The 23662-nt window shown below is 35.9% G+C and overlaps 1 protein-coding gene across 1 annotated transcript in view; it reads right to left on the minus strand.

Moving 5' to 3' along the window:
* Positions 1-22583, minus strand: part of LYPLAL1 (lysophospholipase like 1) — a 36502-nt gene extending 13919 nt beyond the window's left edge. Inside the window, exons 1-3 of the mRNA XM_072814980.1 lie at positions 22448-22583; positions 16596-16695; positions 191-360 (exon numbers count right to left, since the gene is read on the minus strand). Of these exons, the coding sequence (XP_072671081.1) occupies positions 191-360; positions 16596-16695; positions 22448-22541 (364 nt within the window). The 5' untranslated portion in view covers positions 22542-22583. The remainder of the gene's footprint in view (positions 1-190; positions 361-16595; positions 16696-22447) is intronic.
* Between the last annotated feature and the right edge of the window lie 1079 nt (positions 22584-23662).

Consider the following 23662-nt stretch of genomic DNA (forward strand, 5'->3'; position numbering starts at 1 on the left):
GAAAATAAATTAAAGTTTCATGAGCTGTTGTTTACCATTTTTAAAACCCTTAATATGTAAACTTGGTTTGAAACTATGAACAGGTCAAGTGATATACGAGCGTTTCTAAATAATATTTCAAGTAAATTTCAATGTACAGAAATATACAAGAGTGAAAGAAATTTAAATCACCAATATTTAAAGGTCTTACCTACTAATATCCTATTCTTCTTGATGCCACTTTTTACTTCATCATCAATCAAATCTGTAAGCACTTGACACATTACATTGATTGATTCAAGGTGTTCTGGACAGTCATTAGATATTTTAAGTCTGTCAAACCATACATTGGAGATTCCTCCTTTCATAGGAGTATATGGCCTGTTTAAAACCAAACCAAAACAAAACAAAACAAAAAAAGAAGAAAATAAAGGAAAAGGGAATGTTATTAAATGGATCTTTCAATTTCAAATTCAAACACTAGTGTGTTGAATAATTTCAATTTCCTCTAAGTTTTATAAGTTAAAGAGTTCATATTAAAAGCAGCCTCATGCATATTGCATTAACTTGCCTATACTTACACTGATCCCATCAACATTTCCTAAGGCCAACTCATCATCTTTTCTTTATTCTATCTTCTCAGATTCATAAATGCTCCAGAGAATCCCCATGAGAAAGAGAAATATATATATATGTATATATATGTATTTATACATGTGTGATTTATACATAATGTGCATATGTGTATTTTTTTCTGTTCAATTTAAATGACTACTTGATCAAGTCTACCATTTTTTATTTCAATTTGTTTTGATTTACTTTAGTCCCTTCCCTCCCTTTAATGTAGGATCAATATTTTAGTATTCAGAGCCACGTGAATAATGTTTGTCCCTGCAAAAAGTTTAATATCTCAAGAGTGGAAAAAAATGATTCGCCAAAATGCTTTTAAAAGGTGGCTAGTTTGTAGCACTTAAGTATGAAAGATGAGTTAATGATTTAAGAGCTTTCTAAAACACACCCAGATCATCCTTAGAATGCGGGCTTGATTTTTCTTTTTAATCAAGAGTTGGAACTTCTATTTTTTTGGTCTCCTCTGGAACCTCGAAATGAGAATTTAATGGGGTACAAATAATCTTTGGAAATCCTCATCTTAAAGATATTCCATACTGTTTGCATCATTTGGGTCTCAAATCAGGTGCCTCCTTGAACTTATGTTTTATGTGATAAGATGCTCTGAACTTGGTGCTGTGCTCTGTTGAACAAAACTCATCTTACAAGATGCTCTATATTTACATATGAGGTGGGATGGTTATAGTATTAGTAAATCTTATTCAATGTATATTTCTACTCTGGAATTCTCTGCTAAAGTGAGTGAGTGTGTGCGTATGACAAGGTATTCTAAATGTACTGTTTTCAACAATTACAATGGGGTTAAGGGTTCTTGTGTTCAGGTCCTATGTTGGTAAAGGTAAATAAATGAAGGGGAAGGAAAACAATCTTAGACGTTCTTGTAAGCAAACACAGAGGTATAGCAGGATATAGAAGATAAACATGGAAAATGAAAGTTTTCCAAAGATGAAGGATAGTACGGTACAAGGAAACTTTTCCACATGGCAATCTGTGCTTTTCCCTTCCATGACAGTGAAAATAGGATTTATGTCTAATGTAAGAAGGCCCTAGAAAACACAACCAGTGCTAAAAGTACCCATCATAACTTCAAAGAAATCTAAACCAGTGATGACCACAGATGTAGAATTCCTCCTACATTTACTACCTTGCCCATGTCAGAGTTAGTTATAGACTCTCGCCCTCCAAAGTCAGTGAAATAAAAGTATGAAATATGTACAGGTGTTGGGGGGGAAGGGCTGAAAGATACCAACAGAGACCTGACAGTGCTTCCCCATATGTTCTCTAGTGAAAAACCAAGTAGAATCTCCACAAATCTAAAGGGCTAGGAATAGTCAATTCTCATTCTTTCATCCACTGTATCAAAAGGACTCTCCAATCTGTGCAGATCTGCCCTTGGGACCAACAGGAGAACTCCTTTTTCTGTATAGATCATACGACTCCAGAATAAATGGACGTCCACTTTCGGTGCCTGGAAATCAAGAGGATTGTATTTGGAAAGTTTCTCAGGGAAACTGAAAGCAGTCTGAAAACACCTCACCTACAGAGGATCTTGTTAATTTACTAAATTAGAAGAATGTCATAAACATTTTGCAACATCTTTCTAAACTCTGAACATCTATTTTAAATATCCCTGTTAAGATAGAACAAAAACCTAAATTTTCTTCTAGCTTATGAGATACATGGTATTTTGCAAAGATGAGAAATTCTTTGTGCTGTTTTGGTGTTTTTTGTACAAATCTTCTTCAGTGTACCACTCCTCTTCTTCACTGCTGCTTTATCCTTCCACCCCTCTTACACCCCAACCTTTATGCTAGGCAAACCATGTTTAGGATCTAGAATATATCCTTGAATGTTTTTGCTTTGTTTTGTGCACATACATTAAAACATGCATCTTTATAGGATATTTTTTTTCAGAGCACTATTTGCTTTTCAAAAATGCAATGGTCTATTTGCTTTTCTTACATGCATCAGGTTACACAGGTTTTAGCACTAAGAACGGTGCTGCATTGAACATATTTGTGTACGTGTTTTTATGTACGGAGACTTTTATTCCCATGGAAAAGTCCAAGAAACAGGACTGCTGGGTTGAAATATATTTTTATCTTCTTAGATATTTCAAAGTTGCTACCATTTAGGCTATAAAAATTCAGTTTTGTGCAAGAAAAGAGAAAATTCTTTTGTCCACAGCCCTAACAACAGGTGTTCAGATCATTAAAAATATTAGCATTTAAGGGTATCAATTATATTTTAAATCAACTTTCCTGAAGTATAACTTACATACATTAAAGTACACATTTAAGTACACAGGTCCAAGACCTGCCAATGTAATCATCTCCACAACGACACAGAATATCCTCTTAGAAAATTCCATTATGCCGCTTTGCCAGCAATTTCCACTCACTTCCCAGGTAACCATGGTGTGGTTTTTATTACTATAGATTACTGTTTACTGTTCTAGAACTCTACATAACTCTCTTACTAGTTTAGAAGAAGAACTCTCTTACTTACTAGTTTAGAAGAAGAACTCTCTTACTAGTTTAGAAGAAGACTTGGTTTATAATTGACACTTAAATAGTAATCATTTATATTTCAAGTATTTTTAACATCTATTTTTTACATATTGACATTACATATTTATAATGCCTTCTTAAAAATTCAGATAAAGCCATTGCATTTGATATAATTTGTCCTTAAAAAAAAAAAAAAGACAATAGGGCAGCCTTGGTGGCTCAGTGGTTTTTAGCATCGCGTTCAGTCCAGGGCATGGCCCTGGAGACCCAGGATTGAGTCCCATGTCAGGCTCCCTGCATGGAGCCTGCTTTGCCCTCTGCCTGGTCTCTGCTTCTCTCTCTCTATGTTTCTCATGAATAAATAAATAAAATCTTTGAAAAAGATTGAAATTTCTAGATCTCCTGATCTTAGAGACTCTTCCTAATCCATACTTTTTTACACATGGAATTCAAAATTTTCTTCTAAGATTTTTGTTTTTTTAGATTTAAGTCTCGAGAGTTCCTGGAATTTTATTTCATACATGGAAGTGCCATAAGGGTTCATTTTCTCCCATATGGATAGTTAATTGTGTCTGTACTATTACCAAAAGAAAAAAAAATCTTTCACAAAGGTGAAATTCCATCCTCACTACATATTTAATTTTATAGTTCTGAGTTATCTAGTCTCTCTCAACCTAGATTCTGTGGAAGAATGAAGTCCTGATGTCTAACACATACACTATATATAATAAATGGACTTCTCTCCAATGCATCTAGAATGATACTAGCTCTATATTATTCATGAGGAAATCAAGAAAACAATAATAAATCATTTCCTGAGCTCTGTGATTCAGGTGAAGAACTCTAGTTGAGAAAGGTTCTATTTTGTTCTAAGAAGTATTTATCCTTCTGTTAGGATCATACTGATTGTACTGAAGTGGCTTTAGAGTGTGTTCTAAAGTTGAGTAATATTAGTTACTCTCTCCCTATCATCATCAAAACCAGTCTCTTTTTCAGACTTGTCCTGTTTATTCTCAGGCATCCATCAGTTTCTATTTAAGCAATTAATCACATATTTAGTAATTTAAAAATAATTTCAAATAATTCTCCTTGACAGTCCTTGTGGAATTTTAATTAATACTGCATTATTGTCTGTGAATTAACATTTAATGACAAAAAAGTGAGAGGAGGGAATATTTTTGCAGATTGAGCTCTTCCTACGATCTGCCACACTCATATGGGGATTCTCTTACATTGTTCTCCAGGCTTTCAAGGGGTCCATAGAAGATAAAATTCTGCATCAGATTTTTACTAGGACTCCACAGAACCTGCTTTCTCCCTCATTCCCGCAGGCCTTCTGACCTCAGAAGCTGCTTGGCTCAAGAGAGGTAAATAAATTGGAATCAGAAGGGGAGAGAACACAGAAAGCATTCAAGCCTCCCATCTCCCAGAATCCCTTTCTCAGGATTAACTTTCTTAAAGTACTCTGAAAATGAAAGCAGGTGCTTTCCACTAGTATTAATGTCAGTGTCAGACAAAATGAAATCCCAAACTGCATTCAATTTGTCATCGAAATCACAATGTTCTGAATGAAAACGGAATATACAGCATTCACTTAAAAACTTGAATCAGACTGTTACTCTTTTAGATTTCTACTTCCCTCATTTTATTCTGCTATTTCTCTAAGTATTTATTTGTCTGTCTAAACACTTAAATAAGGATGATATCATAGGCTAAAATCTGAATCATTCTGGGAACTCAGCCATTAACAGAAAAAAATGACACTCACTTAACTTTTTGTCTTTGACAGTGCCTTAATCAGTCATAGATACTCCACGGAGGTGGAATCCCAATGTAAATTTCACGAACATAGTAGTTTTTTGTTCCCTCAATTCTCTAACAGAATTAGAATTTGTTCAAAGGAGATAATTGGGAAAATTTAATGAGGCAAAGAATAATTTAGAACTTTTTTGTTAAGAAAACATAATCAAGAATGCATAATTCTCTTAATATGTTAGAATAATCTTTAAAGAAAGCATAAAAATAAGACTGATTCTCAAAACAGCTAAACAAACTGGCACATATGTTATACTCATTCACCTTTTCCCTCAAATAAATCACTTTATTAGCTAGTATAAAATAGCTCAGACATTACCACAATAAATAAATATGCTTGGCAAAAGAACATCTGTGTGGCTCCTAAATCAATCAATCAATCAAACATACTGGTAAAATATTAAGCTGGAATAAAATGTCCAAGGCTGAAAAACAAGAGTGAACATTCAGCTTGATACCAAGTTCTGTTTTGATCTGTATTTTCTAAAAGTCATAAAATCAAAAGGTCATTCACAACCTTTAAGATAACATCATGTGGCTCCAGTCTTCCTCTGTGTCATTTCATAGAACTTCCCCAGCAATTACCAGGTCCAGGTCCATTTCCCTCTTGTTTTTCTTCAAACAGGACTGCCTCATTATTGATCCAGTGACTTTGCATCTGATATTCTCTCTACCTGGAATGCTCTGCACCACACTTCCACATGGTGGGCTTCCACGGATCACTTAGGGCTCAGATCAAATGTCTCTTCCTTAGGAAAGCCTTCTTTGACCCTATGATTTAAAGTGTACCTCTCCTCCACCCTAAAACACACACACACACACACACACACACACACACACACTCTATTCCATTACCCTATTTAACTGTCTTCATAGAATTTATCATTATTTGAAATGAATATATTTAGTTGCTCTTTTATTTTCCATTTCTTTTCCACAGCAATACCCTCAGTGCCAAGAACAAGTATTTGTCAAATGATGAATATCAATAATCATTTATGTCACTGGGAATAATTTCGGTCAGCAAGAAATAAGAGAGTATCTAATATTGGCCTATTTTGCTCTGAATATCCTTTGACTTTAATTTCTGTAAAATCCATTCTGCAATTTCTAAGAAAAGGTCAAATTTTTCTTTTGTTGTTTAAAAAAACCCAAACATACACGTTTCTTTCTTTTTTTTTTTTTTTTTAAGATTCTATTTATCTATGCATGAGAGACACAGAGAGAGAGAGAGAGAGAGAGAGAGAGGCAGCGACACAGGCAGAGGGAGAAGCAGGCTCCATGCAGGGAGCCCGACATGGGACTTGATCCCATGTATCCAGGATCCCACCCTGGGCTGAAGATGGTGCCAAACCGCTGAGCCACCAGGGCTGCCCTATACACATGTTTCTAAGAAAAGTTTTTACTTATGAGTATTTAAGTGTGCTATTTAAAATAATTACCAAAGAAGTAAAATTATTTCTTCAAAATTACTTCTTCAAAATAGCTGTTTTTAGTAGGTTCCTTATCAGTGAAGTGTACTTGGAAGTACAGGTTTATTGGTATCAGGACAGCAATCTCCTAATATTGAGCATCAGATAGGAACTGAATCCCAAGTGAGAGAACAAAAATGAATCCATTGTTATCTATACCTAAATCAAAAGTATCTAACCCTATTTTGGAATACATTTAATAAAAAATATTCACTTCACTGGAAAAATAGTAATCAAACGGTAGAGGCACTATGCAAATCTTACTACTTTTAGAATTTTTCAAAACACAGAGCAATTTATATCATCATATAAGTTATTAATTGGCTTGTTAAAAAATTGCTATTATTTTTAAAATGGAAATTCTAATAGTAAGCCCAAAACAAGAAAACCTCTAATTACAAATACAACTAAAGTATGTTAGAGAAACAAAAATCTTTATTGAGCACTTCAATTAAATGAAGTCCAAATTAATAATGAAAAAAGTGAAGCAATATTTTCCATTTAAATCAACATGGCAAGTTAATTGCTGACTTTTACTTAACGTTCCCCTAACTTAGCTGATTAAAAACATCTATTAAATAGGGTTGAGGAAAAGGAATACCTTATAGTCATAATGGCAATTTACAATTTAATCAAAACATACTGACATGCTGTAATAGACTACAACTTGATAAATATAATAGACTATTGTTCTCCCCTTCAGCTCTTTAAAATATGTATGACTATTGAAAACAAAATTTATAACTGCGTTTTGATAGAGTTTTCAACATACATAAATGAAATACACATGACAAGCACAACAAGGGAGGAGATAAAGGAAACGATATGGTTGTATGCTTCCCACATTTCATGTAAAGTGGTAAAAATCTAACTATGTGAAAAGTTTATATTTCTTGTAATCCCTAGAGCAATTGGGAAAAAATTAAAATAGATAAGTGAAATGGAGTATTAAAAATATCCAAATTATCCATAAAGAAGATGGCAGAGGGAGAAAGAGGAACAAAAAGCTGTAGACTTAAACCAAACATTATCAATAATTATATTAAATGTAAATGGTCTAAACAAATCACTTAAAAGAAGCTATCACATTGGTTAAAGACAAAAAACAAAGCTCAAAAATATAGGTCTGTAAGAAACCCACTTTAAATATAATGATACACTGGCTAAAAGTAAAAAGATGAAAAAAGACATACTATTATTTGTTGTGAATACATAAAAATGGATTTAATTTTAGTATCTTACTCTTGCAACCTGATGTCTTCCTAAATTCACTTATTTCTAGTTATTTAGTAGATTCCTTATGATCTTTGTGTAAACAGTTATATTATCTGGGAATAAAGGCACCGTTACTTTCTCTTCTTTTTATTTCATTGTCTTGCCTTATGTTTGAACTTCCATACATTGTTGAACAGAATTAAAGGACTCCTCCTACGTAATCTTTGAGGGGAAGCATTCAGTACTTCATCATTAAATATGGTGTTAGTTACAAGTTTTTTCCTATGCACCTTTTATTATGTTGAGGAAATTTCATTCTTTACCTTATTAGCTCAGAGTTTTCTTTATGAATTGGTTAAATGCTTTTCTGTATCCTTTGAAATAAACATGATTTTTGATCTTTCATTTTATTAACACAGTGATTACATTGATGGCTTTTCAAATGTAAAGCTAACTCTTCAATCCTGGGATAAACTCCATCTGGTCACAATGTATTATCCATTTTATATGTAGCTGAATTTGATTTGCTAGTATTTTTTAAGGAATTTTACATATTTGTTCATGAGAGATATTGATTTGTAGTTTCCTTTTCTTGAATGTCTGTTAAGTTTTGTTATCAGGTTTATACTGGTCTCTTAAGATGTTTTAGGAAATGCTCCTGTTTCCTGAGTTTGTTTCTTACTTCAATGTTCAATAATATTTACTAGTGTAATTATTTGGACCAGAAGGTTTCTTGTGTGAAGGTGCTGATAATAAATTTAATTTCTTTCATAATAATGAGGGTATTTTGATTTTTACTTTATTTTTGTTATTTGTATTTCTCATTGAATTTTTATCTTTTTTTGTAACTGTTCAAATTTATTAGTATAAAGCTGTTCATGATAGTTCCCTTTATTCCCTTTAGGATTTGTGTTGATATCCTTTATTTATTTTCACATTTAGAAATGTTGTTAATTTCCAAATATTTGGAAGTATTCTAAATATCCTATTGCTGTTGACTTCTAATTTCATCCCATTCTTATCACAGAAAATATTCTGTGCAATTTCCGTCTTTTGATACTCATCCATCCTTATGATCTTTTTTCTATGTCATTTCTTGGTGACTGTCCTACAAGCTTTTTTTATATAGAGTTCTATAAATGTCAATGTTCAAAATAGTTATAGTACTAATCAAATTTTGTATCTGCTTAGCCACATTCTTTTCCTAAATTGTTCTATTATTCTAGTCTATTAGATCTATCTTATTAGATCCTGAAGAATGAGGATTAAAATCTTCAACAATGATTAAAGATTAGTCTGCTTCTCTCTTTAGTTCTATCCTTTTTCTATGCACGTGCATATAAGCAATATTATTAAGGACTTGCCCATGGTCTTCCTCTTTAACATCTACTTTTAGCTTATAAATGTTCATTTTTATCTCTGGTAATACCACCTTGTAGTATACTTTATTTAATAATAATATAGTATGTCAACTTCCCTATGTTTACTGTTTATATAACATATCTTTTCCCCTTCTTTTACTTTGTTTTCATTAGTATCTTTTTCCAAACTTAAAATATCTCAAACAATCTCAAGCACAGAAGTAATAGAGATATTTTAAAAAGTTATCTCCTGCAAAAATGTTTTTGAAACTCTATTTCAATTTAACCTATATTTTCCAAAGTAAGAGCTCTCAAATTTTGATGCAGAAAAACGACACAGGGAGCCAGATCACTCTCAAAATCTATTTCAGTTTTCAGAAGTGGGAAGAAAGATTCTGTAATTTTTTTTTTTTTATAAACATGCTGGTATACTTGAGTACAAATGGTTGACAGACCCTTTGAATCTACCTACATCAGAAGTGGTGCTCTTTAAGACGCAAATTATGAGCTCTGTCTCATACCTATTCTCAATCAGAATTTGAGAGACTGAATAATTTCCCAGATGATTCTTACTGGGAACAGTATATTTTAAAAACATTTGTCTTCCAGTTTAAAACTCCAATTTTTCAATAAACTGTAGAGTAAAAAAAAAAAAAAAAAAAAAAAAAAAAATTCCATGGGTGCTACCTCATGAATATCAGGCCAAATGCTAAATTTAAAATGCCCCATACAAAACACATTGCATATTAAGTCATTGAATGTATAATCTTCTCATAGATTCCCTAAATTAACATCACCACCTTCTCCTTTCCCCTAATTTTCAATTTTTCCCAGTTTCTGCTGTGTGAATCTCTACTGAATTGACTGCTTATATTGCATTTCCACCACAGTGACCTAGTTCAAACTTTTATGATTGCTAGACCAGTGGATCTCACCTTTGGCTGCATATAAGAATAAGAAATGAAGCTTTTAAAAATCTTTCTGCCTTGGCCACATCCCAAACCAATTAAATCAAACTCTCTGGGGGTAACAACCAGATGGAGTTGCAGATAAAATACAGGACACCAGTTAAATTTTAATTTCAGATAAACAATAAATACTATTTTAGTATAAATATGTCTCAAATATTGTTTCTTCATTGCTAAATAGAGCTGGCAACCCTATGCCCTAGTATTTATAATACTTTAATCACTGAAATGTATGTACAGGATCAGCAAGTAAAATATATAACCCATTGTGAGCTGGAGTTTAAAAATTCTGAAAGCTACTGCATTAGGCCAGGGGTCAGCAAACCTTTTCTGTAAAAGCCACAGAGTAAATACTTTTAGGCTCTGTGGACCATATAGTCTCTTTGACAACTACTGATCTCCATTTTATAGCACAAAAGCAACCATAGATAATATGTAAGTGAGAGAGTGTGGTTGTATTCCAATAAAACTTTATTTACAAAAATAGGTGTTTGGCCATATTAAACCCACAGGCTATAGTATGCTCATCCTATTCTAGACTATCAGATCATTTCAGATTTCCATTTTATTATTCAATATATTCATTATTTTTCTCAGCTTTATGTCATCTGGGAATTTGAACAGTATGAAGATAAAACTCATGTATGTGAAAATAAAACTGCTAACCCAAATAGTCCTTGACAATACAACCCACACACATAGGTCTGGAAAATTTCTTCAAGAATTATCAGCGATTAATCCTTTGGATAATATTTCTACATCCTGCTCACAGGGATACCATAGATTACTACTAATAACTAACATTTATTGAGTGCTTGTTTTATTTATGTCAGACATCATGTTGGAGAATTTACATATATACTCAATAACATCATATATTCTCATGATAACCCTTTGAGGTAAATACAATTACCACCTCTATTTTGCATTTCAGGAAGTTGTGACACCATTAGAGAGGTGAAATACCTTGCTCAAGATCTTAAAGCCTATGTAGAAAAATCTTGATTCAGACCCAGGCAGGCTAATCAAAAGATCATATTCTTAACTACTGTACTACAATAATTCTATCTTCAATAGCCTGCTGAACAATAGTATATCTTGGATATTTCCCTGACCTATTGGTCTAACACTGTGGCACAAAAGAAGAGTATTACATTACTGGTTCTTTCTTATACTGCATAAAATCTTAAGAGACCTAAAATTCAAAAAGTCAATGACTGTAAAGGATTTTGGAGATCCAGGCCAATCTGTTCATTTTAGACATGCAAATTTTAAGACCTAAAACTGATAAATTCTGCATTAATAGCCTTCACAATTTTATTTTAAATGAGAATTAGATGACCTATCTCTAAATGTCTTCATTTTTCCTTCTTAACTGAAGTATTGGTTTCTCAAAGGTTCTACATTGTACAGCACATATCAGATTGCTGATTCAAAGTAATCAGAAGAATAACAAGTGAATTTATTGCTTATATATTACTATTATTTGTTACTCTGAATATGTACCACATAACTTTTACTTTTACTAATATATAATAAACTTAAATATAAATGGCACAAAAATGAATAAAACGTAAATATAACTACACATATTTGCAAAGCTTTTATCCATTAACTAAGCTTAGAATTAATCAACAAATTAGTACTCTGTTCCTGTTTTGATATTTTTATGTATTTTAATTCTCAGTCTGTTATGTGTCAGATGCTGTTAAATTATAAGGTAGATATCATTGTAAAGGCAACAATTTTGTGACCAAGAAAAAATATTTAAAGAATTTTGAGTGTACAAGGAAAAAAAATCACTTATCTATATTTTTACCTAAACACATTAGTTCAGTAAACTGCTAAGTTGAATTAGTGATATAGAAAGCACTGTTTATATGATAACTGATAAACCTCAGAGAGCTTCAGTAATAAAATGAGAAAATGTTTTTTAAAATAAATTAATGCTAAATATTACTGTTAGTAATACTGTAAACTGTCCATTCTTGAAAAACAATTTAGAAAAGTTAACTCCCTAAACAAAAGGAATTGAAATCATTATAGGAAGAAATCATTAAATACAGTTTTAAGTGAAAAAAGGCAGAATTTATAATCATATGTTTAGTATGAACTCACATTTGCACAACTAAATAAACACTTAAGACATTAAAGATATTAAAGATAGGATGATAGTCTTAATAGTGGCCATTTACTTTTTACGATACTTGTGGTTTACTCAAGTTTTTATTTTTAGTTAGGAAAATGTAAAAAGGCTCCAAAATATTGTTCCTCTAGGACAAATTTTTATTAACTATATTTATATAAAATCACCACTAATAGTGCTAAAATCTAAGGGCACTAGAGCCGGACTGATTGAACAGTCTGGAAAAAGCATAGGGAAAAGAGGTCAGATTGTGAACAGGAGTCATACTACATAACTACCAAACACGATTTAATGGGAAAAAAAATAAGAAACGATTATTTGTGAGACAGAGAATTAGGTCTAAAAATACGAAAATGCTTAAAATGTATTACACTTAATTCACTATGAAACTAAAGAAAGCATCGTTACCAATTTCAAAAAGGACAAGAGAATGAAGTATTTAAACACTAGTATCTAGTGTCCTAACTACTTCGATTCTGGGCCCATGTACTTAAGTCAAAATAATCTTGAAACACATTAAAACAGAAAGGAAATAGCATGTACCAAAACTTCAATGAGATGTAAGATGAACTAAGACTGCAAAATCCTCAATCAATAAGGATGTGGTTCATTTTTGAAAGTGAAATAGTTCAGATCTTGTAACTTTAAATTACATATTAAATAAAGTTTCTAATTGCTCTGAGAGTCTGAGACATTTGGAAGATTTGCTGATTTCTTCACTGTTCACAGAACAAAAGAAAAATGATTTCACACTATTTCACAATGTTGAAATAGATTTTCTAATATAATAAAACATTGAACCAGTTCTTGCTTGTTATACTGGCTCGTTATAAGATCCCTTCCAACATTTAGAAGATCATAAAGTTGAAATGTCTGGAGCCATTGGTAATCCTTGATCAGTGACATTTGATTTCCAATGTGGGAAAGGACCAATGAAATACAGCAGAGCTACAGAATGTACAACTTGCTGAATATCTGACACAAAATAACTTTTCTAGGTCAGTTGAGGGTTCTGGTATTTATGTTTGAAAGCAACAAACATTTTACAAACTTACTTGATTTGTATATTGATAGCAAATTAACTGGCATTACTATCCTCAATTATAATGTGTTTCATTTCACTGTCATATATGATGCCTCTAACCAAGGATAGGGGTCTGAGATGTAATAACCCACAATGTAGATCTTATTTGGACTAAAAACATATAAACACACTCTTTCTGAAAATTTTTGAAAAGCTCTCAAGTTTCTGAATGGAAAACTGCAAAGTTTACTCAATTGTGAGGTTTTAATTTCTCCCTTTTAGGAATCTTATAACCAGTGAAAACAAGGAAGCAAAGCTTCACAATCCCATGCTCTCAAGAGTAAATTTTGAAGGAAAGTTGAATTTTGTATTTAACGTTTCTGACCTAGAGTAATTAAATCTAAAAATAAAGAAAGCCTAGTACATAAAGAACTGTTCTTAGGTGCAATCTCAACTTCTTTTTGTATTGATTCAAAGACAATGATACCATTCATATTTTAATTACCTCATATATTTGTTTTTCTAAAATATAAACAGCTGACCACACTGCAACATTTTTTTTTTTCCCTCTAACAGAGAATCAAGATACTAATCATCTAGTATGTGTGGGAGAAAGGTGTAATTTAAAGCAGGGTTTCTCAGGCTGGGCACTACTGAGATTTGGGGCTGGATTATTCTCTGTTGTGGGGGCTGTCTCTTGCTGTGTAGGACGTTTAGCAGCATCCCAGGTTTCTAACCAAGATGCCAGTAGCCTCTTATGCTGCCTCTCCGGCCAGTTCTGAGAACCAAAAATGTCTCCCAACATTGCAAATGTTCTCTGAGGGAGAACCATCTGTGCTTGAGAACTAACAATTTAAATCACTTCATCATTTCAACAAAAGAAATCTAACAACTCCAAGCACTATAATCCATGAGAAATTTAAGTAAAAATGATGATTTGATCTAGGATAGTCATCTTTAATGTACTATAATATATGGGACCTCCTCTTTAAAGTCTCAAATTATACTGTCCCAAATGGTAATTTCTAGCCACATAGAGCTATATAGCATTTAAAAATGCACGTAATTTAACCAGCCACTGAACTTTCACTTTTATTTAAGGTAATTTTTTAATTGAAGTATAAGTAACATACAGTGTTATATTAGTTTCAGATATACAACGTGATTCAACAATTCTATACATTGCTCGGTGTTCACCATGATGAGTGCAGTCACCATCTGTCACCAAATGTTATTACATTATTGACTATATTCTCTATGCTGTACTCTTCATCTCTGTGAAGATGATGTGATTTATTTACTTTATAAATGGAAATTTCTACCTCTTAATCCCCTTTGTCTGCTTCACTGATCCCCCCACTCACCTCCTCTCTGGCAACTATCAGTTTGTTCTCTGCATTTAAGTCTGTTTTTTTGTTTCTATTTGTTTTTTAATGTTCCACATGAAAATGAGATCATATGGTATTTGTCTGACTTATTTCACTTAGCATAATACCCTTTAGGTCCATCCATCTTGCTGCAAGTGGCAAGATCTCACTCATTTTTATGGCTGAGTAATACTCCAGTGTCACACACACACACACACGCACACACACACACACGCCAAATCTTTATCCATTCATTTTTCGGTGGCACTTGGGCTGCTTCCATATCTTCATTACTGTAAATAATGCTGCAATAATAAACCCACGGGTGGGCATATTTCTTTTCAAATTAGTGTTTTTGTTTTGAGTAAATAATTATTTAATAGAAATTTAATTGATCAGCATCCAAATTGAGATGTACTGCGCATGTAAGATATATATACCAGATTTCAAAGATTTAGAATGAATAAAAGAATGTAAATTGTTACTTTAATAATTTTATATTGATTATATGTTGATATGATAATAATTTGGATATAGTAAGTTAAGTAAAATATATTATTAAAATCAATTTACTTGTTTTTCCTTTTTTTAATGTGGTGCCAAGAAAATTTAAATTCACGTATTACATTTCATTGGTCAGCATGGTTCAAAATGTTTGACAGCCTGTTCAAACAGGTGACAATGAAAATATATAATATCAAAATGTTACCATGAATTCAGTGAAAGAGTTGAGTGATTTTATATTTTACTTAAACACAACAGCATCCACAAATAATACTGAGTGCACATGAAGATTTTTGGATTCTCAGAAATATTTCTGGCCTACATTTTGAGGTACACTGGCCTGGAACACCTATCAAAGCTGGTAATGATATAAAATTCATAAGCTGAAAGTATTAATTCTAGAATCTGTTTCTAATGATCTTCCATTCAATTTTATCAATTATATTTACATTTAGGATGAAATGAACTTATCTTTCCCATCTCCATAGGAAATATCACAGTCTTTCTCCTTCTAAACTTCACTTACTCTGAAAACCAATAGCAAATGACAAGCTCTTTTGACATTTCAAAAACATCTGAGTTAAAATACAAAAATAACCCCTTGGTTATTAGTCTTTTATTTGCACTACCAAACTACTAAACCAGTTTAAGATTATATTGAAATAACTTTTTGAATCTTAAATTTTACAACAAAATTATTTTATTGTTCTACCTCTTTCGAGTCTATCAATTGAGATAAGTAAAATCTTAATTGCACATAAGAAGGTCCTTGAAGTTCTGGTTCTGATTCTCAATACAACTTAGGAAAAAAAAAAAAAAAACACACAACAATCAAAAAACCAAAATGGATTTGCATAAGCACACAGCATAATTAATAAGAACAAATCAGGAACAGATAATGGGAAATCAGATAGGGATGCACAGCTCAGCACATTAGTTTGCTTACCCAAAAAAAGTATTTGCAAACCCCAGTTTAAAATATGTGCTCAGGATAAAAAGCCTATGCAGATGCTAATAATTATAAAAAACAGTATGACTTTAAAACTATACCAATCTCCTGACCGTGTATTTTTATTAAACACATCTACTGACTATATAATCTAAATATTTTATTAAGTAGTCAATATCACATTCCTATTCTGGTTTACTGATTCAAAAAGCTTAACATTGTTTCTAAATCTTTTTAAGTATAGAAAGAATGCCATGAAACCCTTTGCCAGAAATTATGGACTCTGGCATAACTAAATTATTAGAAAGCTTATATTTGTTAAGAGCAGTTTCTTTTAGGAGTAAACAAAGGGAAAAGAGAATTTGAAAGATGAGCAATCTTAGGGACAAAGGAAGCAGAGTTCTATAGGCTGTGCTTAGGACAAAGTCTAAGTTAAGAGCTTCAGGGAATGCTTTACAAAGAGTGAAGAAATTTTTCGTCTCGTAAAACTTGGCCCAATTGTGGAATTGGAAAAAAAAAAGTTCTGGGCAAAAGGTACCCCAATTCAAAATATTTTAAATACAGAATTACGTTTAAAGAACATTTAGCTGGTACATCTACTTATATACATTTTATGCCACAGTTATACTAAGCAGTGAGATAAATTATTGCATACCTGGGAGGAGCTGTTGGATAAATAATTTTTATGTGTTGGAATGTTAACTCTTGATTTAAAACCTGCTTGATCCATGTTCTCAATCCTTGTCCAGAATCACCTGATGGATCACAAAATATAAAGAGAAATCATTTTGATAACACAGCATATTTAAAAGCAGTCTATGTAAATTTCATAACACGCAGAGGCTGGAACAAGGAATACAAAAAAAATCTCCATATGTAAAAATAATTACACCACAATCACCTTAAAGACCTTGTTTTGAGGGATCCCTGGGTGGCGCAGCGGTTTAGCAACTGCCTTCAGCCCAGAGCATGGTCCAGGAGATCCGAGATCAAGTCCCGCGTCAGGCTCCCTGCATGAGCCTGCTTCTCCTCTACCTGTGTCTTGGCCTCTCTCTCTCTGTGTCTCTCATGGATAAAGAAATAAAATCTTAAAAAATAAATAAATAGATAGATAAATAAATAAATAAATAAATAAATAAATAAATAAAGACCTTGTTTGAATTTTCAGTTCCTTGTTTGTTTAAAGGGTATAACAGGCACAAATACATGAAGTAAATTATTTTTTTCTAAAAAAAAATTATTTCTGTATCTGATTTTAAATACTGTCATTTCTCATCTTATTCATAAAAACAGTAAATTTCTGAGGTGCATATAAACTTTTGTAGTTAAACAACCTAAAGCAATTTTTTTGGTAAAAATAACAAAATTTTTCAAAAGGGGTATTCAGCTTACTTTAACTTGAAGAAATCTTTCTTTTTTATTTAAAAAAATACTTATTTATTTATTCATGAGAGACATACAGAGAGAGGCAGAGACATAGGCAGAGGGAGAAGCAGGCTCCCCACAGGGACTCGATTCCAAGACCCCGGGATCAGGACCTGAGCCAAAGGCCAATGCTCAACCACAGAGCCACTCAGGCACCCCTCACTTGAAGAAATCTAAATTTATTTTGATAATAGGTTTACATCATGTAAAATATTGATTATACATCCCAAGGCTGAAAAATAACCAAAATCCATGTAAGAATTAATGTATGGATATTTCCATAAAAAAAAAAAAAGGGAAGGTAATACAGGTCCATGTTATGTGGTCTTGAAGAGAAAATTTTAAAGGTAACAACTTTTAATTTTTTAAATCAGTTCATTAAGACATCAACTAAAAATATATCTACTGAATACCTATTATAATGTGTCAGGTGCTGTGCTCACTACTAGAGAGGCAATGATGGCAAGATGAGGAAGAAAGAGTCCCTAATCTCACTGAGGATACAGTTTATTATGAGAAACAGACATGAGTTAAATAATCATACATAAATATGAGAGACAAATGTAACCACTGCGAAGATGAGACACTTGGTGCTGCCAGGGTTTATTATATTCAGAACTGACCCAGCTAAGGAGTTCGGGGATACAATTACTAGAATAAAAGCTCTGGGAAGCAAAGTTCATTTTGTATTTTACCCACTGAGTTTTATTCATTTAATGCTTAGATCACAAATGACACAAACTGACACAGTTTTCAGATCTACAGGATGGTGAAAAGTGAAGTGCACAAGGTAAGAGTATCTTGGACAGAATATGGCAAGTGCTAAGATTCTTTATAGGAAGGGGGAGGAGGACACTAAAGAATGAGAAAGAGCAGGGAGTGCAAGATGAGGCAAGAGAAACTGTGGGGATGTGACAATTCCTAAGAGTGTGGAGCTACTTTTTGGCAGAAAGGTGCCATCTTCTAAGGGTCACTCTGGCAGCTGTGTGGACAGGAGAGAGGGACAAAAGTGGGTGTGGGGAGTTCATTTAGGAGCCTACTGTTCAGGTGACAGATGCTTATATTAGGGGTCCAGCAATGGAATGTACAGAATTAAGTCTTTATTTTTTAAGATTTTATTTACTCGCGAGAGACACACACAGAGAGAGGCAGAGACACAGGCAGAGGGAGAAGCAGCCTCCATGCAGGGAGCCTGATGTGGGACTCCATCCCAGGTCCCCAGGATCATGCCCCGGGCCGAAGGTGGCGCTACGCCACTAAGCCACCGGGGCTGCTGGAATGTACAGAAATAGGTACAAGGATACTTAGAAGATAAAATTAATAGAGATTAGTAATAGGTTCATTATGATGGGTCAGTGGTAGAAGGTTACAAGGATAACCGTGAGGTTTCTGGCCAGGACAAATGAATGAACAATAGAACTATACATTGAGACAGGAAACACATGAATCAGTAGGTCTATACTTGCTCTACTGCCTACAGGGTCTTCTACCCGGAGTTGAGCAAAGTATAGCCAGGTGGAAGACAAACGTCATAAACTATGAATGGTTTTTACATTTTTAAAGAGTTGCTAAAATAAATAAATAAATAAAGAAAGAACAAGGATTGAAAAGGGAAAGTAAGCAGAAAAGAAAAATGTCAAAGAAACCTATCTGGCTCACAAAACCTAAAATAGTTGCTATCTGACCCTTTATGGAGAGTTTACTGACCCCTGCCCCATACCATCTGTGCCAGTACCCTTTTGAAGATCCTGGCCTGCTCATCTCACTCCAGACACACACGCCTGACTGCTGTTCCATGAATGTTAGGGAACCTACTTCAGGGCCTTTGTCCTGGCTTCTCCCTTGTCCACAATAAGTCTAACCCAACATCCACATGATTCCCTCACTCAAGTCTAGGTGCTGAAGTGTCACCCTCATAGTGAGGCCTACTCTGACCACCTTATCTAAAACTATCACCCCTGGCACCTCCCATCCTCTTTGTCCTACTTTTTTCCCCCCATTGGACCTCTACCCACTATATAAAATTTCCTTCCTCCACTGGAATGTAAGTTCCACAAGAACAGGGATTTTTGTTTGTTTCATTCATCAATACATGCCTAGAGCCTAGAACAGTGCCACTGCTGGCCATATAACAGATATTTCTTGAATGAACAGATTAATGAATGAACACTTATTATGCAGGTGGATAAACATGTCCAGAGCACAAAGGAAACCTAAAATAGAGACACAAATTTATGTCATCGTATGGTGGAAAAAATAGAATCCTCAGGTATATATGCACATTAGCCTGGAGAGAAAAATGCAAAATGAAAAAAGAGGTCCTAGGACCAAATTCTGAGGAACCCCAACATTAATGGACAGAAAGAAGAGGATGAGTCTGCAAAATAAATCAAAAGAAATAAATAGGTAGAAAGAATCAAGTGTTTCCAGAACACTGAATGTTGCTGACAGTTCAAATAAGATGACTGGAAAACATTCACCACATTTAGCAACACAGAGGTTTACTAGTAACTTTAGTGACAGTCAACTTGGTTCACTGAGACTGACTACAAGGGCAGAAAGCAAAATACCATGGTTCGGGTCTGTGTTAACCTTATGGTGTAGTGTGGAATATAGACATTAAATTTGGTAATTACACATGAAAATACCATTAAAAGAAGAACCATAGTGTTCTAAGGTAGCATACAATAGAATGAATTAATCTAAGTTGGGAAGCTGAACAAAGCTAAATTAAACTATTGTTTTTATCATCCTGAAAGAAAGTACTTCTTTGGTATTTTAGGAGTAGGAAAGGCTCAAACTAAGTTGGCTATATATTACATTCCCATATGTTTTTCTATGGCTGCCATATCCTAGCAGAGAACTTCAGCCTTTTAAGATTAAAAAAAAAAAAAATCTGCCTCTAAATACACTTTTTCAACCTTGAAAAGCAAAACTTAATGCTACAAAGTAACCTCCAGTCATCCATTCACAAGGTGCACTTTTTAAAAAACCAGCACTTTATTCTAGGAGCTTTGCTAAGACTGTTAAAACTGGTCTGCCCGTATTTGGATTAAGCAGAACCCAAGCATCTACAACATAACCACATAAAGTCAAACGTTAAAATCGGACTTCCAGTAAGGGTTTCAATTTACTGCAATGGAGCTCTAACTATATAGGAATTGCATTTCATTTGCATAATTGGCGAATTCTTTGGATAAATTCTTTGTTCCAAAGTACAAAGGGAAAAAATATATATATTTTTTATATTGTACAAGTCTGGGCTTACAACCTATAAAAAAGGTCAGTAATTTGAAATTGAAAAGAGTAAGGATAGTACTTTAAGCAAAGTGGCCATGGACCAAAGAAAAGTCTAGGAGTATTTCCTAAAGATATTATGAGATAGGAGGCAGCCGGGATGGCTCAGCGGTCTAGTGCCGGGCAGCCCAGGCTGGGATCCTGGAGACCTGGGATCGAGTCCCACGTTGGGCTCCATGCATGGAGCCTGCTTCTCCCTCTGCCTGTGTCTCTGCCTCTCTCTCTCTCTCTGTCTCTATGAATAAATAAATAAAATCTAAAAAAAAAAAAAAGATATTATGAGATAATCAGCTTATTTATTACAAAGACTACAGCATCGGGGCATTTCTGGATGCTTATAAATGAACACCCCTGGAGCCCCAAACAGTACCAGGAATAAGTCTCTTAATTGTAAAGCATCGATGTCCTCTTAAGACATCTGGCTTCATCTTCTAAATATATTTCATCAGCCAAGTCTTTCCCTTTCAACATCTTTGGCCCATTTCTTCCCTATTTCCAAAATGATACAGCCTAGCTCAGAGTTTTTCCGCCTTACCCCTTCTGGGGGGGGGGGGGGGGGGTCAGAGAGATCTGGGTGCAGATCCTAAACCTACTACACTCACAGAAACATCAAGTGGCCTTGGGCAAGCTGTTCAACTTCTCTGGACTTGTTTTTAAAATGAAAATACTTCCCACAACTGGCCCATTGGAGGCCTCCCCTTTGTACCTTCCCAATCCCCTCGCACTAACCAACCACCATCCTCTTTAGGCCTACAGGAGAAGTCCCGGCTTGAGAGCCCACGTTCTCGCTCAAATCCGACAAGCTCTTCATCTTCCAAATGCTTAATAGGCCTAACCACAGTTTTCTCCTTACGATCCTCTTGGCAGTAAATCACGCACCATCTTGTGATCTCCCATCCACTGCTGACTCAAACTAATTGAATTGTTTTTGTTTTTTGACTTTAGGTAGGCGCCCTGAGGACACCGGCTGCATCTCATTTCTTAAAAAAAAAAAAAAAAAAAAATATTTCCCAAGAACTCACCCTGGGCCGGGCACTAGGGATGCAAAGATTAAAACAAGGGTCCTTTAAAACACACACACACACACACAAGGGTCCTTACTCTTGAGGAAGGACAGGCGAAGTGGGGAGGACAGGCGTTAAGCAATTACAGATGGGGGTGACCTTGTGCTCCATCTCGGGGGTTTAAGTAAGGACAAGAGGGGGAAAGAGGAACAGGCAGAAGGAGCAGCAGGGGCGACAGGACTGGGAGAAAGCGCTCCGACCCTGGCACAGGGCCTCGCACAAAGGACATAATCCATAAACCACTCCAGCATCTCCCCCGTCTACAGGAGTACGAGGCTGGAGGAAGGAAGTGGCACAGAATCCAAGGCGGCTGAAAACCCCAATCCCTACTAGCTGGCCCTTGAGAGTACTAAGTAATTTATGTGTCTCTTGCAGAAAACTTACCTTACTAACTCGCTCTGTTTAGACTTGAGGGAGAACCCGGGGGGGGGGGGAGGGGGGCACGGTAGCAAGGGCTGCAGTGGAGACAGTGTTGTGGGTGGGGGATGGCCCGGGGGGGGGCACGAGGGCCACCAGCAGGACGACGGGCCGAGCACCGCCAGGCAGAGGGAACCCGCGGCGGGGAAGGCGGCGGGTCCCCCCGCGCGGGGCCAGCGAGCGGGGAGGGTCGCCCTCTCCGAGTCCACGGAGCCCTGAGGGGGGGGCGACTCTTCCACGACGGCAACACTGGGGGACCCGAGGGCAGGACGCTCCCCAAGGAGAAAACTAGGGCGTAATCCACCTGAGCCGTGCAGGAAGATCAGGGAGGCGCTGTGCCTCCCGGCCGGCGACGACACGCAGCGCTGCAAGCGGACGGAACCCGACACAGCCGCCATCGCTGCCGCCACAGGAGTGCGGAGCCCCGCCCCTTCGTAGCCCCGCCCCTCCGCCGCGGCCCCGCCCCTCCGCCGCGGCCCCGCCCCTCCGCCGCGGCCCCGCCCCTTCGCCGCAACCCCGCCCCTTCGTAGCCCCGCCCCTCCGCCGCGGCCCCGCCCCTTCGCTGCAGCCCCGCTCCTTCACCGCAACCCCGCCCCTCCGCCGCAGCCCCGCCCCTTCTTGGCCCCGCCCCTTCTCTGCGGCCCCGCCCCTTCGCCGCTGCCCCGCTCCTTCGCCGCAACCCCGCCCCTCCGCCGCGGCCCCGCCCCTCCGCAGCCCCGCCCTCCGCCGTAGCCCCGCCCCTTCGCCGCGCGGGCCCGCGCACGTAGGGACGCAGGGGGCGCTCCTCGCGCCGCGCATGCGCGCTGGAGCTGCTGCGGTCCTGCCCCTCTGGTCAAGTCAGAGGCGGGTCTTGCAGCCCTGACGCTTTGGTTATGCGGAGGGTGGTTTTGTGCAGGTGACAGCTTTTCGGTAAGCCTAAGCGGCCTGTTTATTTACTGTAGGATTTTTAGCTGCAATCCCAGAATTCGGGATTGCCTTTTTTTTTTTTTAAGATTTTATTTATTTATTCATGAGAGAGAGAGACACAGGCAGAGGGAGAAGCAGGCTCCGTGCCGAGCCCGACGTGGGACTCGATCCCGGGTCTCCAGGATCACGCCCGGGGCTGAAGGAGCCCCTCAACCACTGAGCCAGCCAGGGATCCTCAAGATTGGCTTATATTTTATGTGGAGAGATATTGGTGTTATTTTGCTCAAAATTTAGCAGATATAATTGGTGTTATTCTGCTCAGAATTGAGCAGATATAATCATATTTGACCTTCCACTTTTGGGCCTTGCACAGGACGTTTGTGGCTTTTATATTCAAGCTAAGACAAGTGTTGTAATAGCTCTGTAGTTTTATTTTATTTATTTTATTATTTTATTTTATTATTTTATTTTATTATTTTATTTTTTTGCTCTGTAGTTTTAAAGAAATGGTTCGCACAGCAGTTCTAAGGAGGGACCATGTCACACCCACCAAGGTGGTTATTATCAGAAAAACAAGAACAAAATAAATGTCGGTGGTGATGTGGAGAAATTG

Source organism: Canis lupus, chromosome 38 (genome assembly GCF_048164855.1).
Source record: "Canis lupus baileyi chromosome 38, mCanLup2.hap1, whole genome shotgun sequence".
Taxonomy (NCBI): Eukaryota; Metazoa; Chordata; class Mammalia; order Carnivora; family Canidae; genus Canis; species Canis lupus.